General features: G+C 39.9%; 1 protein-coding gene across 1 annotated transcript; it reads left to right on the top strand.

Annotated features, from left to right (window-relative positions):
• Positions 1–4991: 4991 nt before the first annotated feature.
• LOC110287698 (zinc finger protein 431-like) lies at positions 4992–14231 on the top strand. Its single transcript, XM_021154250.2, is given in 4 exon segments — positions 4992–5000; positions 10578–10704; positions 10891–10951; positions 12314–14231. Coding segments are annotated over 4 exon segments (1893 nt in total). The 3' UTR covers positions 14010–14231.
• The last annotated feature ends 5768 nt before the right edge of the window (positions 14232–19999 follow it).

The raw sequence follows: 19999 nt of genomic DNA, 5'->3' as shown, positions 1-19999 counted from the left end.
GCAGGCGGATTTCTGAGTTCAAGGCCAGCCTGGTCTACAAAGTGAGTGCCAGGACAGCCAGGGCTACACAGAGAAACCCTGTCTCGAAAAACAAACAAACAAACAAAAAAGAAATGAGTCTGGAATATCCTGCTATGTTAATCTCCCGTCTGCCTAAGAGGCTGGCCAGATCCCCAGTGGTGTTCAGTCCATTGTTAAACTGTTCACATTATAACCTGGGGTGAGAACCTAAAGAAGAGTTAAGGATAGCAACACGTGGAGAATAATGGAAAATCTCTCTAGGTTGGCTCCTCTTTTAGCTTTAACTAAAGCTAGATACATACTATTTTCACAGAGATTTTTTTCTTTTTCTCTTTTTTTTTTTCCTTTTTACACTCCAGATCTTATTCCCCTTCTGGTCCACCCTCAGACTGTTCCACATCCTATACCTCCTTCCTTTCCCGTTGTCTCTCCTAGGATGCCCTCCCACCTCCCACCAAAGCTCTAAACTTCCTGGGGCCTCAGTCTCTTGAGGGTTTGGTGCATCTTCTCTGAGTGAACCCAGACCTAGCAGCCTCATGCCTTGGTGATCTGATAGGATGCATGAGATTATTCCAGTCTTCTTGTATCTGTTGAGACCTGCTTTGTGATGAATTATATGGTCGATTGTGGAGGAGGTACCATGAGGCACTGAGAAGAAGGTGTATTCTTTTGTTTTAGGTGAAATGTTCTTCTGTAAATATCTGTTAATCCTTTGGGTTCATAACCTCTATTGCTTTCAGTGTGTTTCTGTTTAGTTTCTGTTTCAATGGGTTGGTGAGAGTGGACTGTTGAAGATTCACACTATTATGTGTGGGATTTAATGTGTCTTTTGAGCTTTAGTAAAGTTTCTTATTTGAATTTGCCCTTGTATTTGGAGCATAGATGTTTAGAACTGAGTCTTTCTCTTGGTGGATTTTCTCTTTGATAAATATGAAGTGTTTTTCCTCATCATGCTATATAACTTTTGGTTAAAAGTGTATTTTATTGGATAGTAGGATAGCAGCTCCAGCTTGTTTTTTGGGACCATTTGCTTGGAAGACATTTTTCTATCATTTTACTCTCAGATAGAGTCTGTCTTTGTTATTTAGGTATGCTTCTTGTATGCAACAAAATGTTAGATCTTGCATGCAAATCCAGTCTGTTAGCGTATGCCTTTTTATAGAAGAGTAGAGTTCATTAATATTGAGAGATATTAAAGACAGATGACTGTTGGATCCTGTTATATTTGTTTTTGTAGGTGGCTTNATGGGCTTGTGGTTCTTTCCTTTTGGCTTTGTTGCAAGAGGCTTAATATCTGTGTTTTCTTTGTTGTGGGTACCTTCTTTGTGTAGGAGTTTTACTTCTGGATACTCTGTAGGGCTAGATTGGTAGATAGATACTGTTTTAATTTGGTTTTGTCCTGGAATATTTTGATTTCTCCAATCTATGTTGATTGAGCATTTCACTGGGTATAGTAGCCTGGGCTGGCATTTGTGTTCTCTTAGAGTCTGTGTGACCTCTGACCAGGCACTTTTGGCTTTCATAGTCTCTGTTGAGAAGTCTGGTATAATTCTGATAGGTCTCCCTTTGTGTGTTACTTGGCCATTTTTCCTTGTAGCTTTCAATATTCTTTCTTTCTTCTATGTGTTTAGTGTTTCGATTATTACATGATGAGAGGATTTTTTTTAGGTCCCTTTTTTTTGGGGGGGGAGGTGTTCTATAGGCTTCTTTTACTTTAACAGCCATCTCTGTCTTTAGGTTGGGGAAGTTTTCTTCTATGATTTTGTTGAAGATGCTTTTGAGATCTTTTGCGCTTGCCATCTACATTCTCCACTATTCCAATTATTCTTAGACTTGGTCTTTTCATTATGTCCTGAATTTCCTGGATGATTTTATGCTGTTGTTTTGGATTTTTGTTTGTTTCTTTCTTTTATTGATTTGTTTTGTTTTGTTTTTTCTCGAGACACGGTTTATCTGTAAAGCCCTGGCTATCCTGGGACTCACTTTGTAGATTAAGTGAGAAATCTGACTGCCTCTTACTCCCAAGTGCTGGGATTAAAGTCATGCACCACCACTGCCTGGCTTCTTGGATGTATTGATTAGGAGTTTTATATGTTTTGAATTTTCGTTGACGGTTGTGTCAGTATCTTCTACAGCTGCGATTCTTCTATCTCCTGTATTTTCTTGTTTGTCGATGAGTAATGCCTGACCTCTTTCCTAGGTTTTCCATTCCCAGGTTTGTATTTTCTTTATTGTTTCTACTTCCAATTTTAGGTCTTGGAGTGCTTTCTGCAATTCCTTTACCTGTTTGATTGTGTTTTCCTGTGTTTCTTTTCTTTCTTTTTTTTTTTTTTCTTTTTTCGAGACAGGGTTTCTCTGTATAGCCCTGGCTGTTCTGGAACTCACTTTGAGGACCAGGCGGGCCTGGAACTCAGAAATCCTCCTGCCTCTGCCTCCGGGGTGCTGGGATTAAAGGCATGACCGACCACGCCCGGCTTTCCTGTATTTCTTTAAGGGATTTATTGTTTCCTTTTTAAGGGCTTTTACCTGTTTACCTGTGTTTTCCTGAATTTCTTTCAGTGAGTTATTTGTATCCTCCTTAAAGAAATCGATTATCTTCATTAGATAGGATTTTAGGTCAGCTTCATGATTTTCAGGTGTGTTGGTGTATTCAGGGCTTGTCTTGGTGGGAGGACTGGGTTCTGATGATGTTCACCGACTATATTCTGTTCTTTATGGTCTTGTACTTGCCTCTCCCCATCTGTTTAATCCCTGTTGTCTGTCTGTAGTCTGCTCTTTTGTTCCTGGGTCACTTCAGGTCTCCTGGTAGGTCTAGCTATAACAGACCTCCGGATGTGAGGTCTTCCAACTGGGGGGTGGGAGTTGGGTTCAGAAGGTCAGAGAAGCTCCTGATCTGTTTGTTGCCCTGGCTGCAGTAGATCTCCAGGGAGGACATCAGACTTTTGGGTCTTCAGAGGAGCAGTCAAACTGTTGTCCTATGGGAAGCCTGTGGACTGTGCTTTCATTTTCCCTGTGTGCAGCAGAACTCCAGGGAGGCTTTTAATCTATTGGGTCAGTTGCCCTGCACGCTACAGAGCCCCAGGAGGTCTTCAAACTGTGATGTTGGTTGCCCAGTTGCCCTGTGTACAGAGGAACCCCTGGGATACCTTCAAATTGTGTTGTGTTCAGGGGAGTACACAAACTAGTGATCAGCTGTTCAATTGTCCTGTGTGCAGCAGATCTCCTGGGAAGTCTCTGGCTGTGGTGTCAGAGGCTTAAGTGAAGCAGATCTCCTGGGATGCCTCAGGATATGGTGTCTTCAGGAGAGCAGACTAGCTAGCAGTCAGTCTGTCCAGGCAGAAATCACCAGGGGAAGGGGAGATTTTTTTTTCTTAATCTTTGAATTGTGTGTTGAGTGTTTCCCTCCCTGGGAAGGCATACTAATTCTAGAACAGATGGATTTTCAGCCTTTCAGGCACATTTTTCTAACAGGAGGTATATATCTTTACAGGGTCCTGATCCCAGTCTGTTGTTTCCCAGGGCAATGGCCTTGCTTTCTTCTTGATTAAAGTTTCTGAATTCCTAAGTTAAAGGGTAGTAGCACAACAGAGTTTTAATATTACCCATTTGGCTCCTGGAATAAACTGTGTGTTGCAGTAACAGGGAAAGGATTTGCATGAAGCATTGTCACAGCCCTGAGAACAGAACAGGAGGAACAGTATCCAGTGTACAGTGCAGAGTGAAACAGAGTAAGCAATAGCTAGATCTCAGACTAACTCAAGTTTAAGGCACTCAGCTGAGGGCTCACCAATATGAAGGACCTGAGTTGCACAGGTTGGGTGATCTTGTGATTTCCTAGCCTATGTGAATTTGTACATTTTAATATAAACACACAAGACTGGTGGGTGTACAATTTGAAGTATTTAGGTTGATCCAATGAATACTGAATTTCCAGTTAGGGTACTGTCCTATGTGGATGTGAGTGATGCTCATTGACATGGTTAAGTCAGCTAAGATTTTTGAGACACAGGCCACTCATTAGGTGCAGCTGTGTGTGTCAGGTTTCAGGACTCAGCAACTACCAGTCCACACAGGGGCAAGATCAAAAAGTATTTTATTAGCCAGGCATGGTGACGTACGCCTTTAATCCCAGCACTCGGGAGGCAGAGGCAGGCGGATTTCTGAGTTCGATGCCAGCCTGGTCTACAAAGTGAGCTCCAGGACAGCCAAGGGAAAAAAAAAAAACCCCTCTCGGAGGAAAACCAAAAAAAAAAAAAAAAAAAGTATTTTATTAATGCCATTGCCTCTGCCAGGGAATGGCCTGTTCTTTGTCATTGCCTCTGCCAGGAAATGGCCTGTTCTTTGTCAGTGCCAGTATACCTGTGTGTTATATATCTTTCCCCAAAGTCCATTTTTGGCATTAATTTATAAATTTCATTTTTTAAAGAACCACACCCTGACTTGTTTGAATTCTCCAAAATTTTCCAATCAATAATATTTTTAATTTTTTCCTAATTTTTTTGCTTATTTGTCCATATTTATAGCAGTACCTTCTGTGGCTCAGACTTGACTTATCCTGTATAATTGAGAATTACTTTGGAAACTCAATCTTTCTCTGCCACCCAGTTCCTGAACAATAGACCTGAAACACATTCCAGGATGTGCCATGGCTGGTCGGTCAATGAAAAGGAAAAAAGACCATGCATGAGTGTTTTCTGAGGTCTCTGTCCTTTTGGGGTTAATTACAAATAAAGTGGAGCTTTCTTAAGAATTGACTTCATTGACTTGTATGGAAGGGTGGATCTGAGGAGACCTGTCCTGTCTTAGTTCCTTGATCAGTAAACCTCCAGTAGGGGAGATGCTAAGTTTCTGAGGCCCAGGTAGGTGGTCCAAGCTAATGAGGGACACCAGTGGGAGAGAGCATGCAGGTTCTTCTAGGATTCTCCTCAGCTACATGCATTTGAGTTCTGAGGAAGACCACAGTCCTAACCATGGAGAAGGTAAGGACAACTGACCCCAGACCAGGAAGAGCACATTGGTAGAGCTATCAGAGTCCAATCTGCTGGAACTAGAATGGACTATGAGCCACACTGTTCTGTTCATACATGTGTTGATCTAGGTTGATCACATGGCTTTCTTTACTCCTTGACAGTGAATTCCTTGGGGATGGGAGGCTTTGCAGTTGTCACCATTGGATGCTATAGTGTTGATACCATCACTATCCAGTGTGCACACAGAGTCTTTTGGTATGCAATTTGAGGACAGGTAGGGAAACTTGAGATCTGGTTTGTAGAAGTTCTAAATGTTCTATTCCACACTTCGGTTTCATTGGATACATTTTACAAATAGTTTAGGAACTGGTAGGATGGGGGTGCTGATCATCTGTGAGCCTTACTTCATTAGAATCCTTTTAACTTTCAACTCCTACCAGTCCCAATGGCATGATTCAGGCAAATTCAGTTCCATGGTACAAAGAGAGTTTCTGTGATACAGAGGTGTTTGATGTGTTCATTGTGTTGAGCTGTCAATAGGGCAGATTCTGCATTTTGTTTCATAAGTCATGTGACAGGAAGCAGACATTAAATTATTCTTCAACTTTGTTTTTTGTGTGGGCATCAGAGGGTCTGGGTTTGACTGAAACCACAACAGCCTATGAGGAGTTATAAAGCCATAGCCCACCTTTCTGATCACTTCCATTTTCAGAGGGAGCTCTAGAGAATGGGGCCTCTCTATATGGAAGAAAGATGAGAAGTAGGTGGAGGGGCAGAAATATAACAACTTAGGGGTCACTTTGAGTTATTTTTCCTGTGAATTTTGAGTTTGTTTTTTTTTCTAAGCAAATACAATCACAGTTAACATCATTGAAACTCTAATTTTTCCTGGCTGAGATTCCTCACAGCTTTTGATGAAGACTTGAATATATTTGGGCATTTTATTCTTGGCTTGTTCTCTACACACAACATGTATGTATAAGGTCAGTAGAAGACTCAGCAGTAGGGATAGCCATGATTATTGGGTCTCAGATAACAGTTACTAGGGATGGTCCACGTGCCTCTACCCTGGTCCTATAATTCACATCTAAACACTGAGCTTCAGGTTCTCTGCACTAATTTATTCACTTCTTTATTAATTTAAATTTTTGTTTTTATTAATCTGTGTGAGTCTTTTCCTTTATTTCAAGAAAAGGCTCTGTGACCTGGGCAGGTCACTCAGGAAGCATTTTGCTTGGGGTGACCTGAATTCAGATACCAACACCCATGTTTACTACCTGCAAATCCAGATCCAGGAGGTCTGACACCCTCTTCTCTGGTGTACCACTCACACATACATGGAAAACATCCTCTCTCACATGAAATCATACACATGAACATAGGGACAGACATGTCTTCAAAGGTGCTAATATCTTATAATGCAAGGTAAGCAAATCAAGCAAGTTTATGTGTATAATAGAAATCATACAGTGTTTTTTAATCTGGGATTTTGTATTTTTTTAGAGTTTCCATTTCATAAATGTAGTACACACTTAATATCTAATCATCAATCATAGGAAAAACATGGATTCTAAGTGATCCCAATAGATATCCTTTTTTCTTAACATAATAAATGAGATGTTTTTAGTAAGTAACCCTACTTCTTCCAAATTGAAAATATCAGAATGCTTAATCTCTTCAGTTGTTTGGATTAGCCTCCATTCCCAATCCATCTCACATTATTTATTGTCAAAGGAGACAATAGGAATGAACAGGAAGAGTGCTGGCCACTGAGTTTGTAATTTTCATTCTGATTATAATCTTGCAGTTCTTATTTAAATGACCATGTTAGATTCACAGGCCTGTTTGTGTTTCCTTTTCTCTGTGCTATCATCAATTTTGTATGATTCATTAATTAAAATCTAATTATACTCTTGTTTCTCTAAGAAATAATAAACCTTCACCTCTTTTTTTTTTTTCTTCTGATAATTTACTATCAGTTCCTTGAGTTTTTGTTGGTTTGGGAACTTTTTGTGGAGAAACAGTGTTAGCTTTATCTTCTTGACCTGAAAAGGTTGCCTCTTCTCCTTTCTTAGAAAATCTGTGTTTTCCAGTCCTTGCAGTCATCAATGTTTGGATTTTTATTCCTTTAGCGACTGATTTGGTATTGGGACGTTTAAATTTTTTTTCATATATTATTGTGTCTGTCTCCTAAGTTACTTAATTTGTCAGCATTTCAGAGCCTACAATCATTTGAGAGAACTACAGTTGAGGCAGTACACAGTCAGAATGGATGTTTGCTAACTTGGTGAGAGATTGTGGTATTGACTCTTGACTAGTGAAGGCTCATCCACTGAGTGTGGAAGAATTGCTAAGTGAGTAGGCCTGGTGTGGATGAGTGAGAGCAAGCAAGAGAGCAAGCCAGGAAACAATGTTTGCTCATGATTTTTGCTTTTATATTTGAAGTTGAGTTTCTATCATAAGATTTCCAAATAATGGAATGAGGTTTTTGTTTTTTTGTTTTTTAAATTGGATATTTTGTGTATTTGAAATACATAAAACAATTCAAATGTTATACCCTTTCCCCATTTCCCCTCTGGACCCCCTTTTTCCCCATACTCCCTCCTCCTGGTTCTATGAGGATACTGCCCCTCCCACCCACCTACTCCCATCTCATGGCACTGGCATTCCATTACACTGGGGCTTGGACCCTTCACAGGACCAAGGGTTTCTCCTTCTGTTGATGCCAGACAATTCCATCCTCTGCTCCAGATAGGGCTGGAGCCATGGGTGCCAACATGTGTACTCTTTGTTTGGTGGTTTAGTTCCTAGGAGCTCTGAAAGGTCTGGTTAGTTGATATTGTTGTTCTTCCTATGGGGTTGCAAACCCCTTCAGCTGTTTCAGTCCTTTCTCTAACTCCTCCATTGTGGTCCTTGTGCTAAGTCCAGTGGTTGCCTGTGATCATCTGCCTCTGTATTTGTCAGACTCTGGCATTACCTCTAAAGAGACAGGTATAATAAGCTCCTGTCAGCAAGCATTTCTTGGCATGCACAGTAGTGTCTGGGTTTGGCGTCTGTATAGGAGATGGATTCCCAAGTGGGGCAGTCTCTGGATGGTCTTTCCCTCAGTCTCTGCTCCATACTTTGTCCCCTTCTTTCCTTTGGACAGGAGCCATTCTGGGTTAGGAATTTGAAGATGAGTGGTTGGCCCCAGCCTCCAACTGGGGATCTTGCTAACCTCTGGATATGGTCTTTAATGATTCTCCCCTCCTTTGTTGGGCATTTCAACTAATCTCATCCCTGTTAGGTCCTGGGAGCCTTTTGCTTTCAAGCATCTAGGACTTGTTGGTAGCTACCCCCAGATCCCCCTTCTGCATTGCTACACACCTATTGGAGGCTGTAGCCTCCCCCTTAGGCTGCCCAAGCCATACCTTAAAGATGGCGCCTGCCCGATGCAGAGCTGGTGGTGTAAACAAGTCTATATTTGGTGGAGATGCGCCCCTGCACCTGCCGCCCAGATTGGCTGAAGCCACGTGCCTGGAGAGGTGACATGGCCTACCGTGAGTGGATGGGGCCTGAGAGTATATAACAGTGAGAGGCCCAGGATTCGGGGGAGAAAGATGAAGGGAGAGAGATGAAGAGGGAGAGAGATGAAGACTGAAGCTTGCTGAATAAACTGCTGTTAGAAGAACTGGTGGTCATGTGCTTCTTGCTGGTCAAGAGCAGATGCGAGACACACACACACACACACACACACACACACACACACACGTGTGCTTAAATTCCTGATCCTCTGTAAATCATCCCTCTCTCCTTACATACTTGGTCCTGTTCCCTTTTTCCTCCCTTCCACTCCTCACTTCTTGCCAAGTCCCTCCACATGAGTATTTTCTTCCCCCACTTTCTCTTCTATTAATTTCAGTGTATCTGGTTTTATGTGGCAGTCCCTGATCCAAGTGGACTTGAGGTTTGTACAAGGAGATAAGCATATATCAACTTGCTTCCACTCTAGACTGGTGCCATGAGTGGACATTGGGTGTAAATTCCACAGCCTGTCCCACAACACGCAGAGGAAGCACCACTCCCAAGTGCTCTAACACTTCCAGGATCATAGGATTAGAGGTGAGGAGCACAAAACATGTGCCCCAACACTTGCAGTTACTGGGACCATCGGTAACCTGGCACCCAGGAACTCGGCCAATATCTTCTTATGTCCAAGTGGAACTGCTAAACCATATATTCCCTTTTGGTGACATCTTATTAGTGTTAAAGTGTGACCGGTGTACCTGGGGTTCTAGAAGATGAATACAGAACTGTATTGTATGTATCACTCTCAAAAGACTTTATGTAAAGGGCTAGATAGATGGCTAGCAGGTAAGAGCACTGACTGCTCTTCCAAAGATCCTGAGTCCAATTCCCAGCACATGGTGGTTCACAACCATCTGTAATGGGATCTGATACCCTCTTCTGATGTGTCTGAAGAAAGCTACAGTGACATATATATGAAATAAATAAATAAATAAAATCTTTTTTTTTTTAAATAAGAACTTAAATAAAAGCACATGAGTTCATTCTGGGTTTCCGGTTTGGTTGGTTAATTATGGCAGGAGATACAGGGTCTTCCTATGTATCTTTGGTTGTCCTAGAACTCATTGTATACATCACACTGACATCCTACTCAATGTCTTCTGCCTATGTCTCCTGACTGCATTGGTTTGTTTTGGTTTGGTTTTTCAAGACAGGAATTTTCTGTATAGCCCTGGCTGTCCTGGAACTCACTCCAGGCTTGCCTCTAACTCAGATATTTGCCTGCCTCTGCCTCCCAAGTCCTGAGATTAATGGCATGAACCATCCTGCCTGGCTCTGACTGCATTGTTAAAGGCATAAGCCAAGAGACCCAGCATGCTTATTGATTTTTATATATAGTAATTGTTAATATTAATACAATTTTTTGGTGTGTGCCAAACACTATTGTTCTTGTAGACCTTTTCTCTTTATATTTGTAATTGACATTTTTAAAAAGGGTACATCCTATTCAAAGGGCTGAGAAATGACAGGGGTGACAGGGCTAGAATGATGCCTCAGGGCTTAGAACACTGATTGTTCTTTTTTTTTTTTGATTTTTCGAGACAGGGTTTCTCTGTGTAGCCCTGGCTGTCTTGGCACTCACTTTGTATACCAGGCTGGCCTCGAACACTGATTGTTCTTGAAGAGGTCTTGAATTTAATTCCCAGCAACCACATGGTGTCTCACAACCACCTATAATAGGGATTCGATGCACTCATCTTGTGTGTCTGAAGACAGCAACACAAGTAGGAGGTTTTGCCGTAACCTTAATCCATATTTCACATGTCTATGAGAACAATGAGTGTACTCACGTATATGAAATACATAACTCTTAAAAAAAAGAAAAAAAAAGAAATGACAGGGGCGAACCTTATTATTAAGTTTCCTTCTGATATGACTTGGTAGTTACAGTAGAACTTGGGTGTGAGTAAATAAGTGGGACAGGCCCCAGAATTATATGAACACATTGCCTATGAAGAATAGATGCCCGATGTTGTTTCTGTTGTGCTTTCTTTTGTACACGTTTATGGGATGCTCTAGAATGCAGTGACTTATGAGGACGTGCATGTGAACTTCACTCAAGAGGAGTGGGCTTTGCTGGATCCTTCTCAGAAGAAGCTGTACAAAGATGTCATGTTGGAGACCTACAGGAATCTCAGTGCTTTAGGTAAATTTGTGAATTCCCTTTCCTGATTTAAAATTCAAGAAAACAGTTTTTTCTTTTGATNCACTTCTGTAGTTTCAATAAAAATGAAGGAAGGATTTGGTGAATAAATCATGCATGACTATAAGGTTCACTGAAGATAGTAACTTAAATTTTGCTAAATTTAAAGGCATACATTTTCTGTTTTAGGCTTTAGTTGGGAAGCCCAAAATATTGAAGAACATTGTCAAAGTTCTAGAAGACACAGAAGGTAATTTTCATGTGCAAGCTCATACAAATCTGCCTCTAAAGATATGTTAATATGTGCTGAAAACTGATAAGAAAAGGAGCAGTGTAAATTAGCACAGCTTTAAGTGCATTAATGATTGTTACATTCCAACAAAACCATTGCCATTAATGTCCTGTATCTGATTTTTTGCAAGACCTTCCTTTAAGAAAGAGGACAAGGAAACAATGCCTTCGTGTGTATCCCCATTTGAAACATAGCCCTATTGATGCTCCATAGTACAACTGCCAGTCTGTTTCTGCTTACTTTGGAAAAGCTACACAAATTGAATAGTTGATAAGTATGTGTCCAAAAGCTTCTAAGAAGCAAATAGTCTATATTTAAGCTGGTTGTACTCATTTATTTGCAGTGTCAGTGCTAAGTTTAGTTAGAAGGGCAGCAATTGGGAGGTGAGTAGGAGGTTTTGCAGTAACCTTAATCCATATTTCATATGTCTATGAGAACAATGAGTCAAACNTTGTGAATGCAAACTTCAACATTTTATTTATTGGACTTCCTTTCATAAGTATATTATATTTTATAATGGATACACACCATGTACACCAAACAAATATCCCAAAAAACTATGTCTATCTGTCTATCTCTCTCTCTTTCCTTCTGTCTCCTATAACTATTAGAAGATATATAGTGGGTTTCAGTTATAGAGTAGACTTTTTGAACATAATACAAGTTAACAGTTAATTACATTTCCACGTTTGATGGCAATACATCAGCAACCTCATTCTGGAGAAAATTCTCTTGAGTCCTAGGGATGTGGAAATGCTCCTATTTCTCCTGGTTCACTTTGCAAATATACTATGAGCCACCGTACAGTAAAATTTGGAATACACTTAGTACGTTAAAGCTCTGAATTCCTCCACTTTTCTTAAAGTATGGGAACAACATTTTATAGAAAAAGAATACGTAAAACTGAGACATGTAATCAATGTTCATACCTTCTCAGGTGTCTCTGACCATGAGAAACATCCATAATGAAGAGGAACAGCATGAATGTAAGCAAAGGGATAAAAGGTCTGATGGCTCTTTACATTTAGATAAATAGTAACATTAAATCCCAGAGATGAAAGTATTCTGGGACTTCAGAGATGGCTCAGCAGTTAAGAGCACCAACTGCCCTTCTGAAGGTCCTGAGTTCAAATCTCAGCAACCATATGGTGGCTCACAACCATCCATAATGAGATTTGACTCCCTCTTCTGGAGTGTCAGAAGACAGGACAGCTACAGTGTACTTACATATAATAAGTAAACAAACAAATAAACAGAAAAACAAGAAGAAAGTATTCATCCGTGGGGTAAAGCTTTCACATGTGCCAATTCTCTTCTCAGGTGTGAAAGGAGTCAGAGTGCAGAGAAACCCTCTGAATATACTCAACGTGGTAAAGGGTTTGCTTTACATGCTCACAGTCATGCCCAAAGGCATGAAAGGATTCATACAGAAAAGATCCCCTCTGAAGTTATTCACTGTGTCGAAGACTTTTTACCTTACACAAGTCTCCAAGTACATAAAAGAACACAAACTAGACAGACACCCTATGAATGTAAACAATGTGGTAAAGGATTTGCAATGCCCAGTCGTCTTAAAAGGCATGAAAGATTTCATACTGGAGAGAAACCCTACAAATGTAATGAATGTGACAAAGCCTTTTCAGAGAAAGGTAGTCTCCAAATACATATAAGGATACATACTGGAGAAAAACCCTACAAATGTAATCAATGTGATAAAGCCTTTTCCCATAAACAGAGTCTCCAAATACATATAAGGATACATACTGGAGAAAAACCCTTCAAATGTAATCAATGTGATAAGGCCTTTTCAACACACAGTTCTCTTCAAACTCATAGAAGATCACATACTGGAAGGAAACCCTTCAAATGTAATCAATGTGATAAAGCCTTTTCCCGTAAACATTGCCTGCAAACACATATAAGGATACATACTGGAGAAAAACCCTTCAAATGTAATGAATGTGATAAAGCCTTTTCACAAGACAGTACTCTTCAAACTCATAGAAGAACACATACGGGAGAGAAACCCTTCAAATGTAATCAATGTGATAAAGCCTTTTCTGTTAAACATAGTCTCCAAACCCACATAGGAATACATACTGGAGAAAAACCCTACAAATGTAATATATGTGATAAAGCCTTTTTACAACACTTTCAACTTCAAAATCATATAAGAACACATACTAGAGAGATGCCTTACAAATGTAATCTATGTGAGAAAGCCTTTTCACGACACAGAAATCTTCAAATTCATAGAAGAAAACATACTGGAGAGAAACCCTACAAATGTAATGAATGTGATAAAGCCTTTTCACAACACAGTACTCTTCAAACTCATAAAAGAACACATACCGGAGAGAAACCCTTCAAATGTAATGAATGTGATAAAGCCTTTTCACGACACAGTACTCTTCAAGTTCATAGAAGAACACATACTGGAGAGAAACCCTTCAAATGTAATGAATGTGATAAAACCTTTTCAAAACACAGTACTCTTCAAACTCATAGAAGAACACATACTGGAGCGAAACCCTTCCAATGTAATGAATGTGAAAAAGCCTTTTCCCAGCATTATAATCTACAAATTCATAAGAGAAGACATACTACAGAGAAACCTTACAAGTGTATTCAGTGTGTGTAAGTCTTTTCAAAACATGGTCATCTTCAAAAGAATAAAAGAATCCACGCTGGAGAAAAAAGCTACGAAGGAAATGGATGTGAGCAACCTTTTTACAACGCCATCATTTCTGAATGTATAAGTGAACATACTGAAGAGAAAGACTGTGAATGTGATCATAGTCTTAATCATCATGAACATATTTGTAGGGGCCAGAATCCTTCTGAGTATAAGCAATGTGGTAAAACCTATGCTGGGCAGTTATCTCCTAGTGTGTGTGTGTGTGTGTGTGTGTGTGTGTGTGTGTGTGTGAGAGAGAGAGAGAGAGAGAGAGAGAGAGAGAGAGAGAGAGAGAGAGACCTTATAAATATACACAATGTGGTAAACCTTTGCATATAACAGTTATCTTTGAATACATAAAAGAGCACATGATATATCTCAGAATACATAAAAGAAGACACTGGAGAGTGAAACTGTGTGTGAATAATGTGGTAAGAAATTTGCAGTTGACATTGATATTTATCTCATAATGTATAAATTAACACAGACTTGTAAGAAACCTCATGAAAGCCGGGGTGGTTGCGCACACCTTTAATCCCAGCACTCAGGAGGCAGAGGGAGGCGGATTTCTGAGTTCGAGGCCAGCCTAGTCTACAAAGTGAGTGCCAGGACAGCCAGGGCTACACAGAGAAACCCTGTCTTGAAAAACCAACCAACCAAACAAACAAAAAAACCTCATAAAAATAAGGAATGTGGTAAAGCTTGTGTGTGGACCAGTCGTTTTTTTCTTGAGAAAAATCCATGCTGTAGGGTAACCCTGTAAATGGAGCCACTGTGGAAACATTTTGTACGTCACAGTAGCTGTATGTGTGAGTAAAACCTTTGTCAAGTACTGGATCAGTTAAAGTTTGCATGTCAAAATAATCTTTTAGGACTTTAAAGAACTCAAAAATAAGGCAATCTATGACTGATGGAACCGTGTCCATCTTGGGCCGACCCAGTTACATTAATTCACACAACATTATTCATTCTTGAGAAAACCTTTAGCAAATGTCAACTATCTGCTCAAGTATGATGATGTCTCTATTTTGTTCATACCTGGAAACTCATAGGGACAAAAGCCCTGTGAGGTTCATTGATAAGATAACTGGTTTAGAATTCACAGTTCACTTTAAGTCCATGAAATAACTCATTCAGCTGTGAAACCCTGTTGTTGAGTATTACTGCATTTTTTTTGTTGTGATAAAATGTCTAAGGTATTGTAGAAAACTGCAGCCCCAAATCAGGGTTTCCACCCCAGCTTTGGCCATTTCTTTTCCAGGTAAAACACACACAGCTTTTATATTTGTAATAAATCTTAATCAACACCCATATTGGCTGATATCTATCCTCTATGCTATCATGTCTATTCCCCAGGCAGTAATTTTGTCATATAATTTTGCCTTATTTCATTTGGGCTATGCTTAACTCCACTTAGTCACCCCACATGGCCATTATTTTATTATTGATCTCACCTAAGGCTGCTTTTTCTCTGTCTGCTTTCTTCTCCTTGTGGTTCTCCTCTGACCCCAAGTCCAGTATCCCTAATCCCTGTCTATGTCTCTTCTGCCCAGCTACTGTCCAGCTGTTGATTGTTGTCATCTTTAATAACCAGTCAGAAGAAACTTGAGAGAAAGATCACACACCTTCTCTTGGGTCTGTGTGCAGATCTTGTCTTCAATGGAACAATCAGTTTTTAGTTTCCTGCTTTTAACATTACAGTACATAGCAAGAGATGAAACTCCAACATGAAGGCTATTTTTAGAAGCATTTAAATTTCATTAAAGTTCCAAAGGGATATAGGATCACCATGATATTGTCAGGGCAACAATTGTCATTTGTGGCAGCTAAAGAAGGAGCTGAGAGCTTACTTCCTCAACCTATAGCCTTAAAAAGAGTGTTAGAGCCGGGTGTGGTGTCACTCACCTTTAATCCCAGCACTTGGGAGGCAGAGGCAGGAAAATTTTCTGAGTTCGAGGCCAGCCTGGTCTACAGAGTGAGTTCCAGCAGAGCCAGGGGTACACAGAGAAACCCTGTCTCAAAAAATCAAAAGAGAGAGAGAGAGAGAGAGAGAGAATGTGTTATGACTAGACATGATTTGAGAATGTAAACTCTGAAATTCAACCTCAGTGACATATTTTCTCCAGCAGGCAGACATTTCCTACATCTCCTCACATGACAGTACTAACTGAGAAGTATTGATTTCTCTGCCATCAATCCTCTATGCTTGCTTTCTGTTACATAAGCCAACTCATGATGAAGAAAAACTGTTGATAAGCGTTAGATTCCACAAACCCTGGGTTATAGTAGTCAATGCTTATATAAGAAGAACATCATGAGTAAAGTTTTCTTTGCTCACCAATTTCCTTTAGTTTTATTTATGGGGTTTGTCTGCATCCTCGAGTGAGTATGTGCATGTCTATGCTGATTTCTAAGATTATTAAGTTGTTGTATCTTCTTATGGCAGAAGATACAGGAAGATGTCCGAACCTGACCTTGTCCCTGGGACTGAATTTTTCTTAATTACTTTGCCATCTCTCTAGCTATCTAAATAATTAAAGTGTTTTATATCATCATGATGTCAGGAAATAGAAAAAAATGTTATACAAGAGAAAAACCCTATCCATGTTGATGACCTCGTTATACCCTGTAACATCACAGATGTTTTCCATATCAAGGAAAACATCCTGTTTCTTGTCTTCTCCATCAGAGCCTTGAAGGAAGTAAATTATTTCCCATGGTCACTCAAGTGTTGTAGTTGAGATCTCCAATTGTGGTGGTGGTTTTATTTTCAAACATTTGGAATAGATATTAACGTTTGTTCTGTCTTTCAAATCCATTTACAGATGTTTGTTATGCAATCCTTGACTTCCTTCTGTGATTTCTGTTCAGCTTTAATCCCACTTTTCTTGTTGATAGGTACTCTTCTACTGCAATGGAATTAATTGGATGCTCATCTTCTAAGTGGTCCATTGTTTATTTAAATATGGGGCAGTGAGATCATACATTTCTAGTAAGGTTGCTGGTGAAAGCATAGTGGGCGCTGCTTTGTGTTTCATTTTCTCACAAAATCCTTTGAGAGTTGGTTGTTATGCATCCTGGCTTTGGTGTCAGTCATTAGTCAGTGTTATCCTTTTACTCTTGATAGTCATGTGTCAGCCTTCTGAGTACAAGTCCAAAGATAGAACATGTACACTTAGTGGGTCCTGCTTTGTCAACATGCTTTAATAATATTGAAATTAAAATGCTTAATAGATGAAAATAGAACAACCATACCTTAGGTATACACCCAGAGCATCCGATTCATCTCTCTCATAGAGATGTAATAATGTAGCATCGTCAGCAATCAACTACATATCTCGCAGACAGGTGGACATGTTGTTGCCAGATAATACTTTTTTGTTGTTTTGGTTTTTTTGTTTAATGAGGTTGAATGGTCCAGCCTAGCTGGTTAGAGTAGTTAGGACACAGTCCCTAGTCTTAACACTATTAACAGAAGTCTCCCATCCTATGTAGCTTTCCTACCTAAAAGCCACTCTCTGTGAACTAAGTACAGTATTATTTTGGTTTATGGTGGCATCTATTATAATTCACCAAAACTAGGGTAGACTTCTATTTTTATTCTACAGATGGTAAAACTGAGGGTCACAGAGTTAAGTTGCTTCTGAATCTACTTAATTGGAACTGTTCATCTTTCACATGCTGTAATTCTAGTGCATTAGTAATTGAAGTGGAAGCCACCTAAACCAGGCATGGTTGCACATGCCTATATTCATGATGCTTAAAAAGTGAGGACACCAGGATTTCACAGTCATCCAAGTTAAAAGTGGTCAATAGGGTGTGTTGCAAGGTCCAGAGAGCCCAGGCAGTCTGTGATTGTCTAAGGCCAATGGTCATAGTCTTCCCTGCAGCTCCAAAACTTCGGGGTCATGACATCAGTAAGTGTTATCTGAGATGTTTACCACTGTAAGTTTTCTATTCTTCAAGTTTTTTTGTGCAAGATAGCCTAGGTCACTTCAGGGTCAGATTCTGCCCCAATTGAAAAATTCGTCATGCTGGGATGAGCTTCCTCATGGCATATTCAATGCAAATTATTCATCCCTGAAAATACAAATGCAGTCAAAGGAATGCACACAGCAGGTTTTCTTGATGTATTTGTTAATTATCTTTCATCCTTAACCAACAATATATTAGAACACATTTGGGAATGGATAAAGAATAGAAAATGAAGCAGAAAATAATGCAATGTTTTTACTTAACATATACAAAAATACCATTTAAATAAGCACCTTGCTGAATAGACAGCCAAGTAGTTAACATGAACTGGATATTGTTACAGTAGATAGGGGTCCCATTCCCCAGACTACCTGGTTGCTAACTATTATTGCCAAGTATTTGCTGTTGCCTTCTGGTCTCAGAGTATACAGAGCCCAATCATATGCATGCAAAGTAAAATTAAAATTCATATTAAATAAAATTAAAAAGTATAGCTCAAAAAACTGGAATTTTCCACTTTGTAGAAATGGCCCTGAGATAGAGGGCAGTCGGGTTAGTTGAAAAGTAACTTTTTCTTGTACTGCATTGATGCATCCATTGCCTTCCTCTGAACCAGCTTGCTCTGGAGGAAAAGCTGTTTTTTGTTTGTTTGTTTGTTTGTTTGTTTGTTTTTGATTGGAGTAGCTCAGCAGAATTGTTCTTGTGCAAGCAGTAACCACAGTACTGTTAGGTGACTTTTCCAATATTCTATATTTGTGTTTTGTGACCCTTGTATATGTGGGAATTGTGGCATTGATACATTTTTAACTCTATCTTTAAAATCCTACTTCGTGATTAAAATATAGACTTGCGTTATAAATCTCCATGTATCTCAGTGGCTAAACTTGCAGACTCCTTTCTCTATTGCTATGGTTCAAAGGATAACCTGGGTCCTAAANCTTAAAAAGAATTAAAATGGTAGCATATGTGAAATGCAAAATCTTTTCTTGGCTGGTTTCTCTTTGAGCTGAATACACACTCTTTGTAAAGAAAAATTTCAAAATAATCATTTACTTTTGTGCAGTGATTTTCTTATCAAAACACATTAATGCTCGAGCAGTTGTACCTCCAGCCTAGAAAGATGTTTCTGAGAAAAACTCTCCCACTTACACTCAGGTATCCTTGATCTCAGTTCTTGCTCCCGAGGGCAATAACATAATGTCTTCTTGATTAATCTAGCCAAATGGTTAAATGAACTGCCTGCACCTCCACTCAGTTTTAAATTATCTGTTCGAGCCCTGTAGTCAACTTTCCATTGCAGTAAGGGGGAAAGGATTTGTATGTGGAGCATGGCTTCTACCTTCAGACCAGAGTAGGAGGACAAGATTCTTGTGTAATTCACGGAAAGACATTGGGTACACAAACATCTCTCAGTATCACCATTATGTAGAAGTACCAGGTTATGCCTGGGTGAGTGATTTTGGAATTCCCCAACATTTATTAACTCACGTCATGTGAGTGAAAGCAGATCAGACTGTTGGGCATGCACATTGGGATGATGAGCTTGGTCGGATGAATATTGAATTTCCAAGTAGATGTCAATATTGCCTATATGTCCAATCCACTTCCAAATTTACTTCAGCTCCGAGGGCTGAGAAACAGGCCATTGATTTCACTGCATGTGTTAAGTTACTTATCTCAGCAGCTAACATTGCTCATAGGGGTGAGGTAAAACCCTTTCTTCTTAACAGCATTCTCTCTGCCAGGGAATGTTCTCCTTTTTTTGAAAATTGGTTCAGATATGTGAGAACTTGTCAATGATGTTTACCTTTTTAAAGAGTTAATACTTGATTTCGGTGTTTGAATGTGATTTCCTTTAAATGCTGACCCATCCAGCAGGTCCAGTTATTCGAGGGTCTCGAGGGGACCTTCTCCTAAGAACCAAATGGGGGGAGGGAGAGACGGACACCAAGTATGAGAATGACATGGAAGCAGTCTGAATAGCATCAAGGTGTCTCTGTATTCATCAAGGCTTAAATGCACAAGCAAAAGGGGAAGTACTTCTCAGCAGGAGGAATGGGGCAGCGGAAATGCACAAGCAAAGGAGGAAGTACTCAGCAGGAGAGATGGGTCAGTGGAAAAAGAGGAAGTACTTCTCAGCAGGAGGGATGGGGGAGCAGAAAATTTTCTTTTGGTGACTACATGGGGAAGCAGGAACTTGGTGGTATCCGGGTATATCTTGTGGTCAGGAGTTCCAGCGCTGACTTAGGGCTGGAACATTCTGTGGTTGTTCTCAGAGCGGTGCGTCAGTGGCCCACTTTTTACCCCTTTTTCTTCTGGGGGGGGGTGGGAGAGGCCCAATTAAGAGATCAGGA

Source organism: Mus caroli, unplaced genomic scaffold (assembly GCF_900094665.2).
Source record: "Mus caroli unplaced genomic scaffold, CAROLI_EIJ_v1.1 scaffold_8564_U1_1, whole genome shotgun sequence".
NCBI lineage: Eukaryota > Metazoa > Chordata > Mammalia > Rodentia > Muridae > Mus > Mus caroli.
The sequence above is the reverse complement of the archived record's forward strand: the minus strand, read 5'-3'. Positions and strand labels throughout refer to the sequence as shown.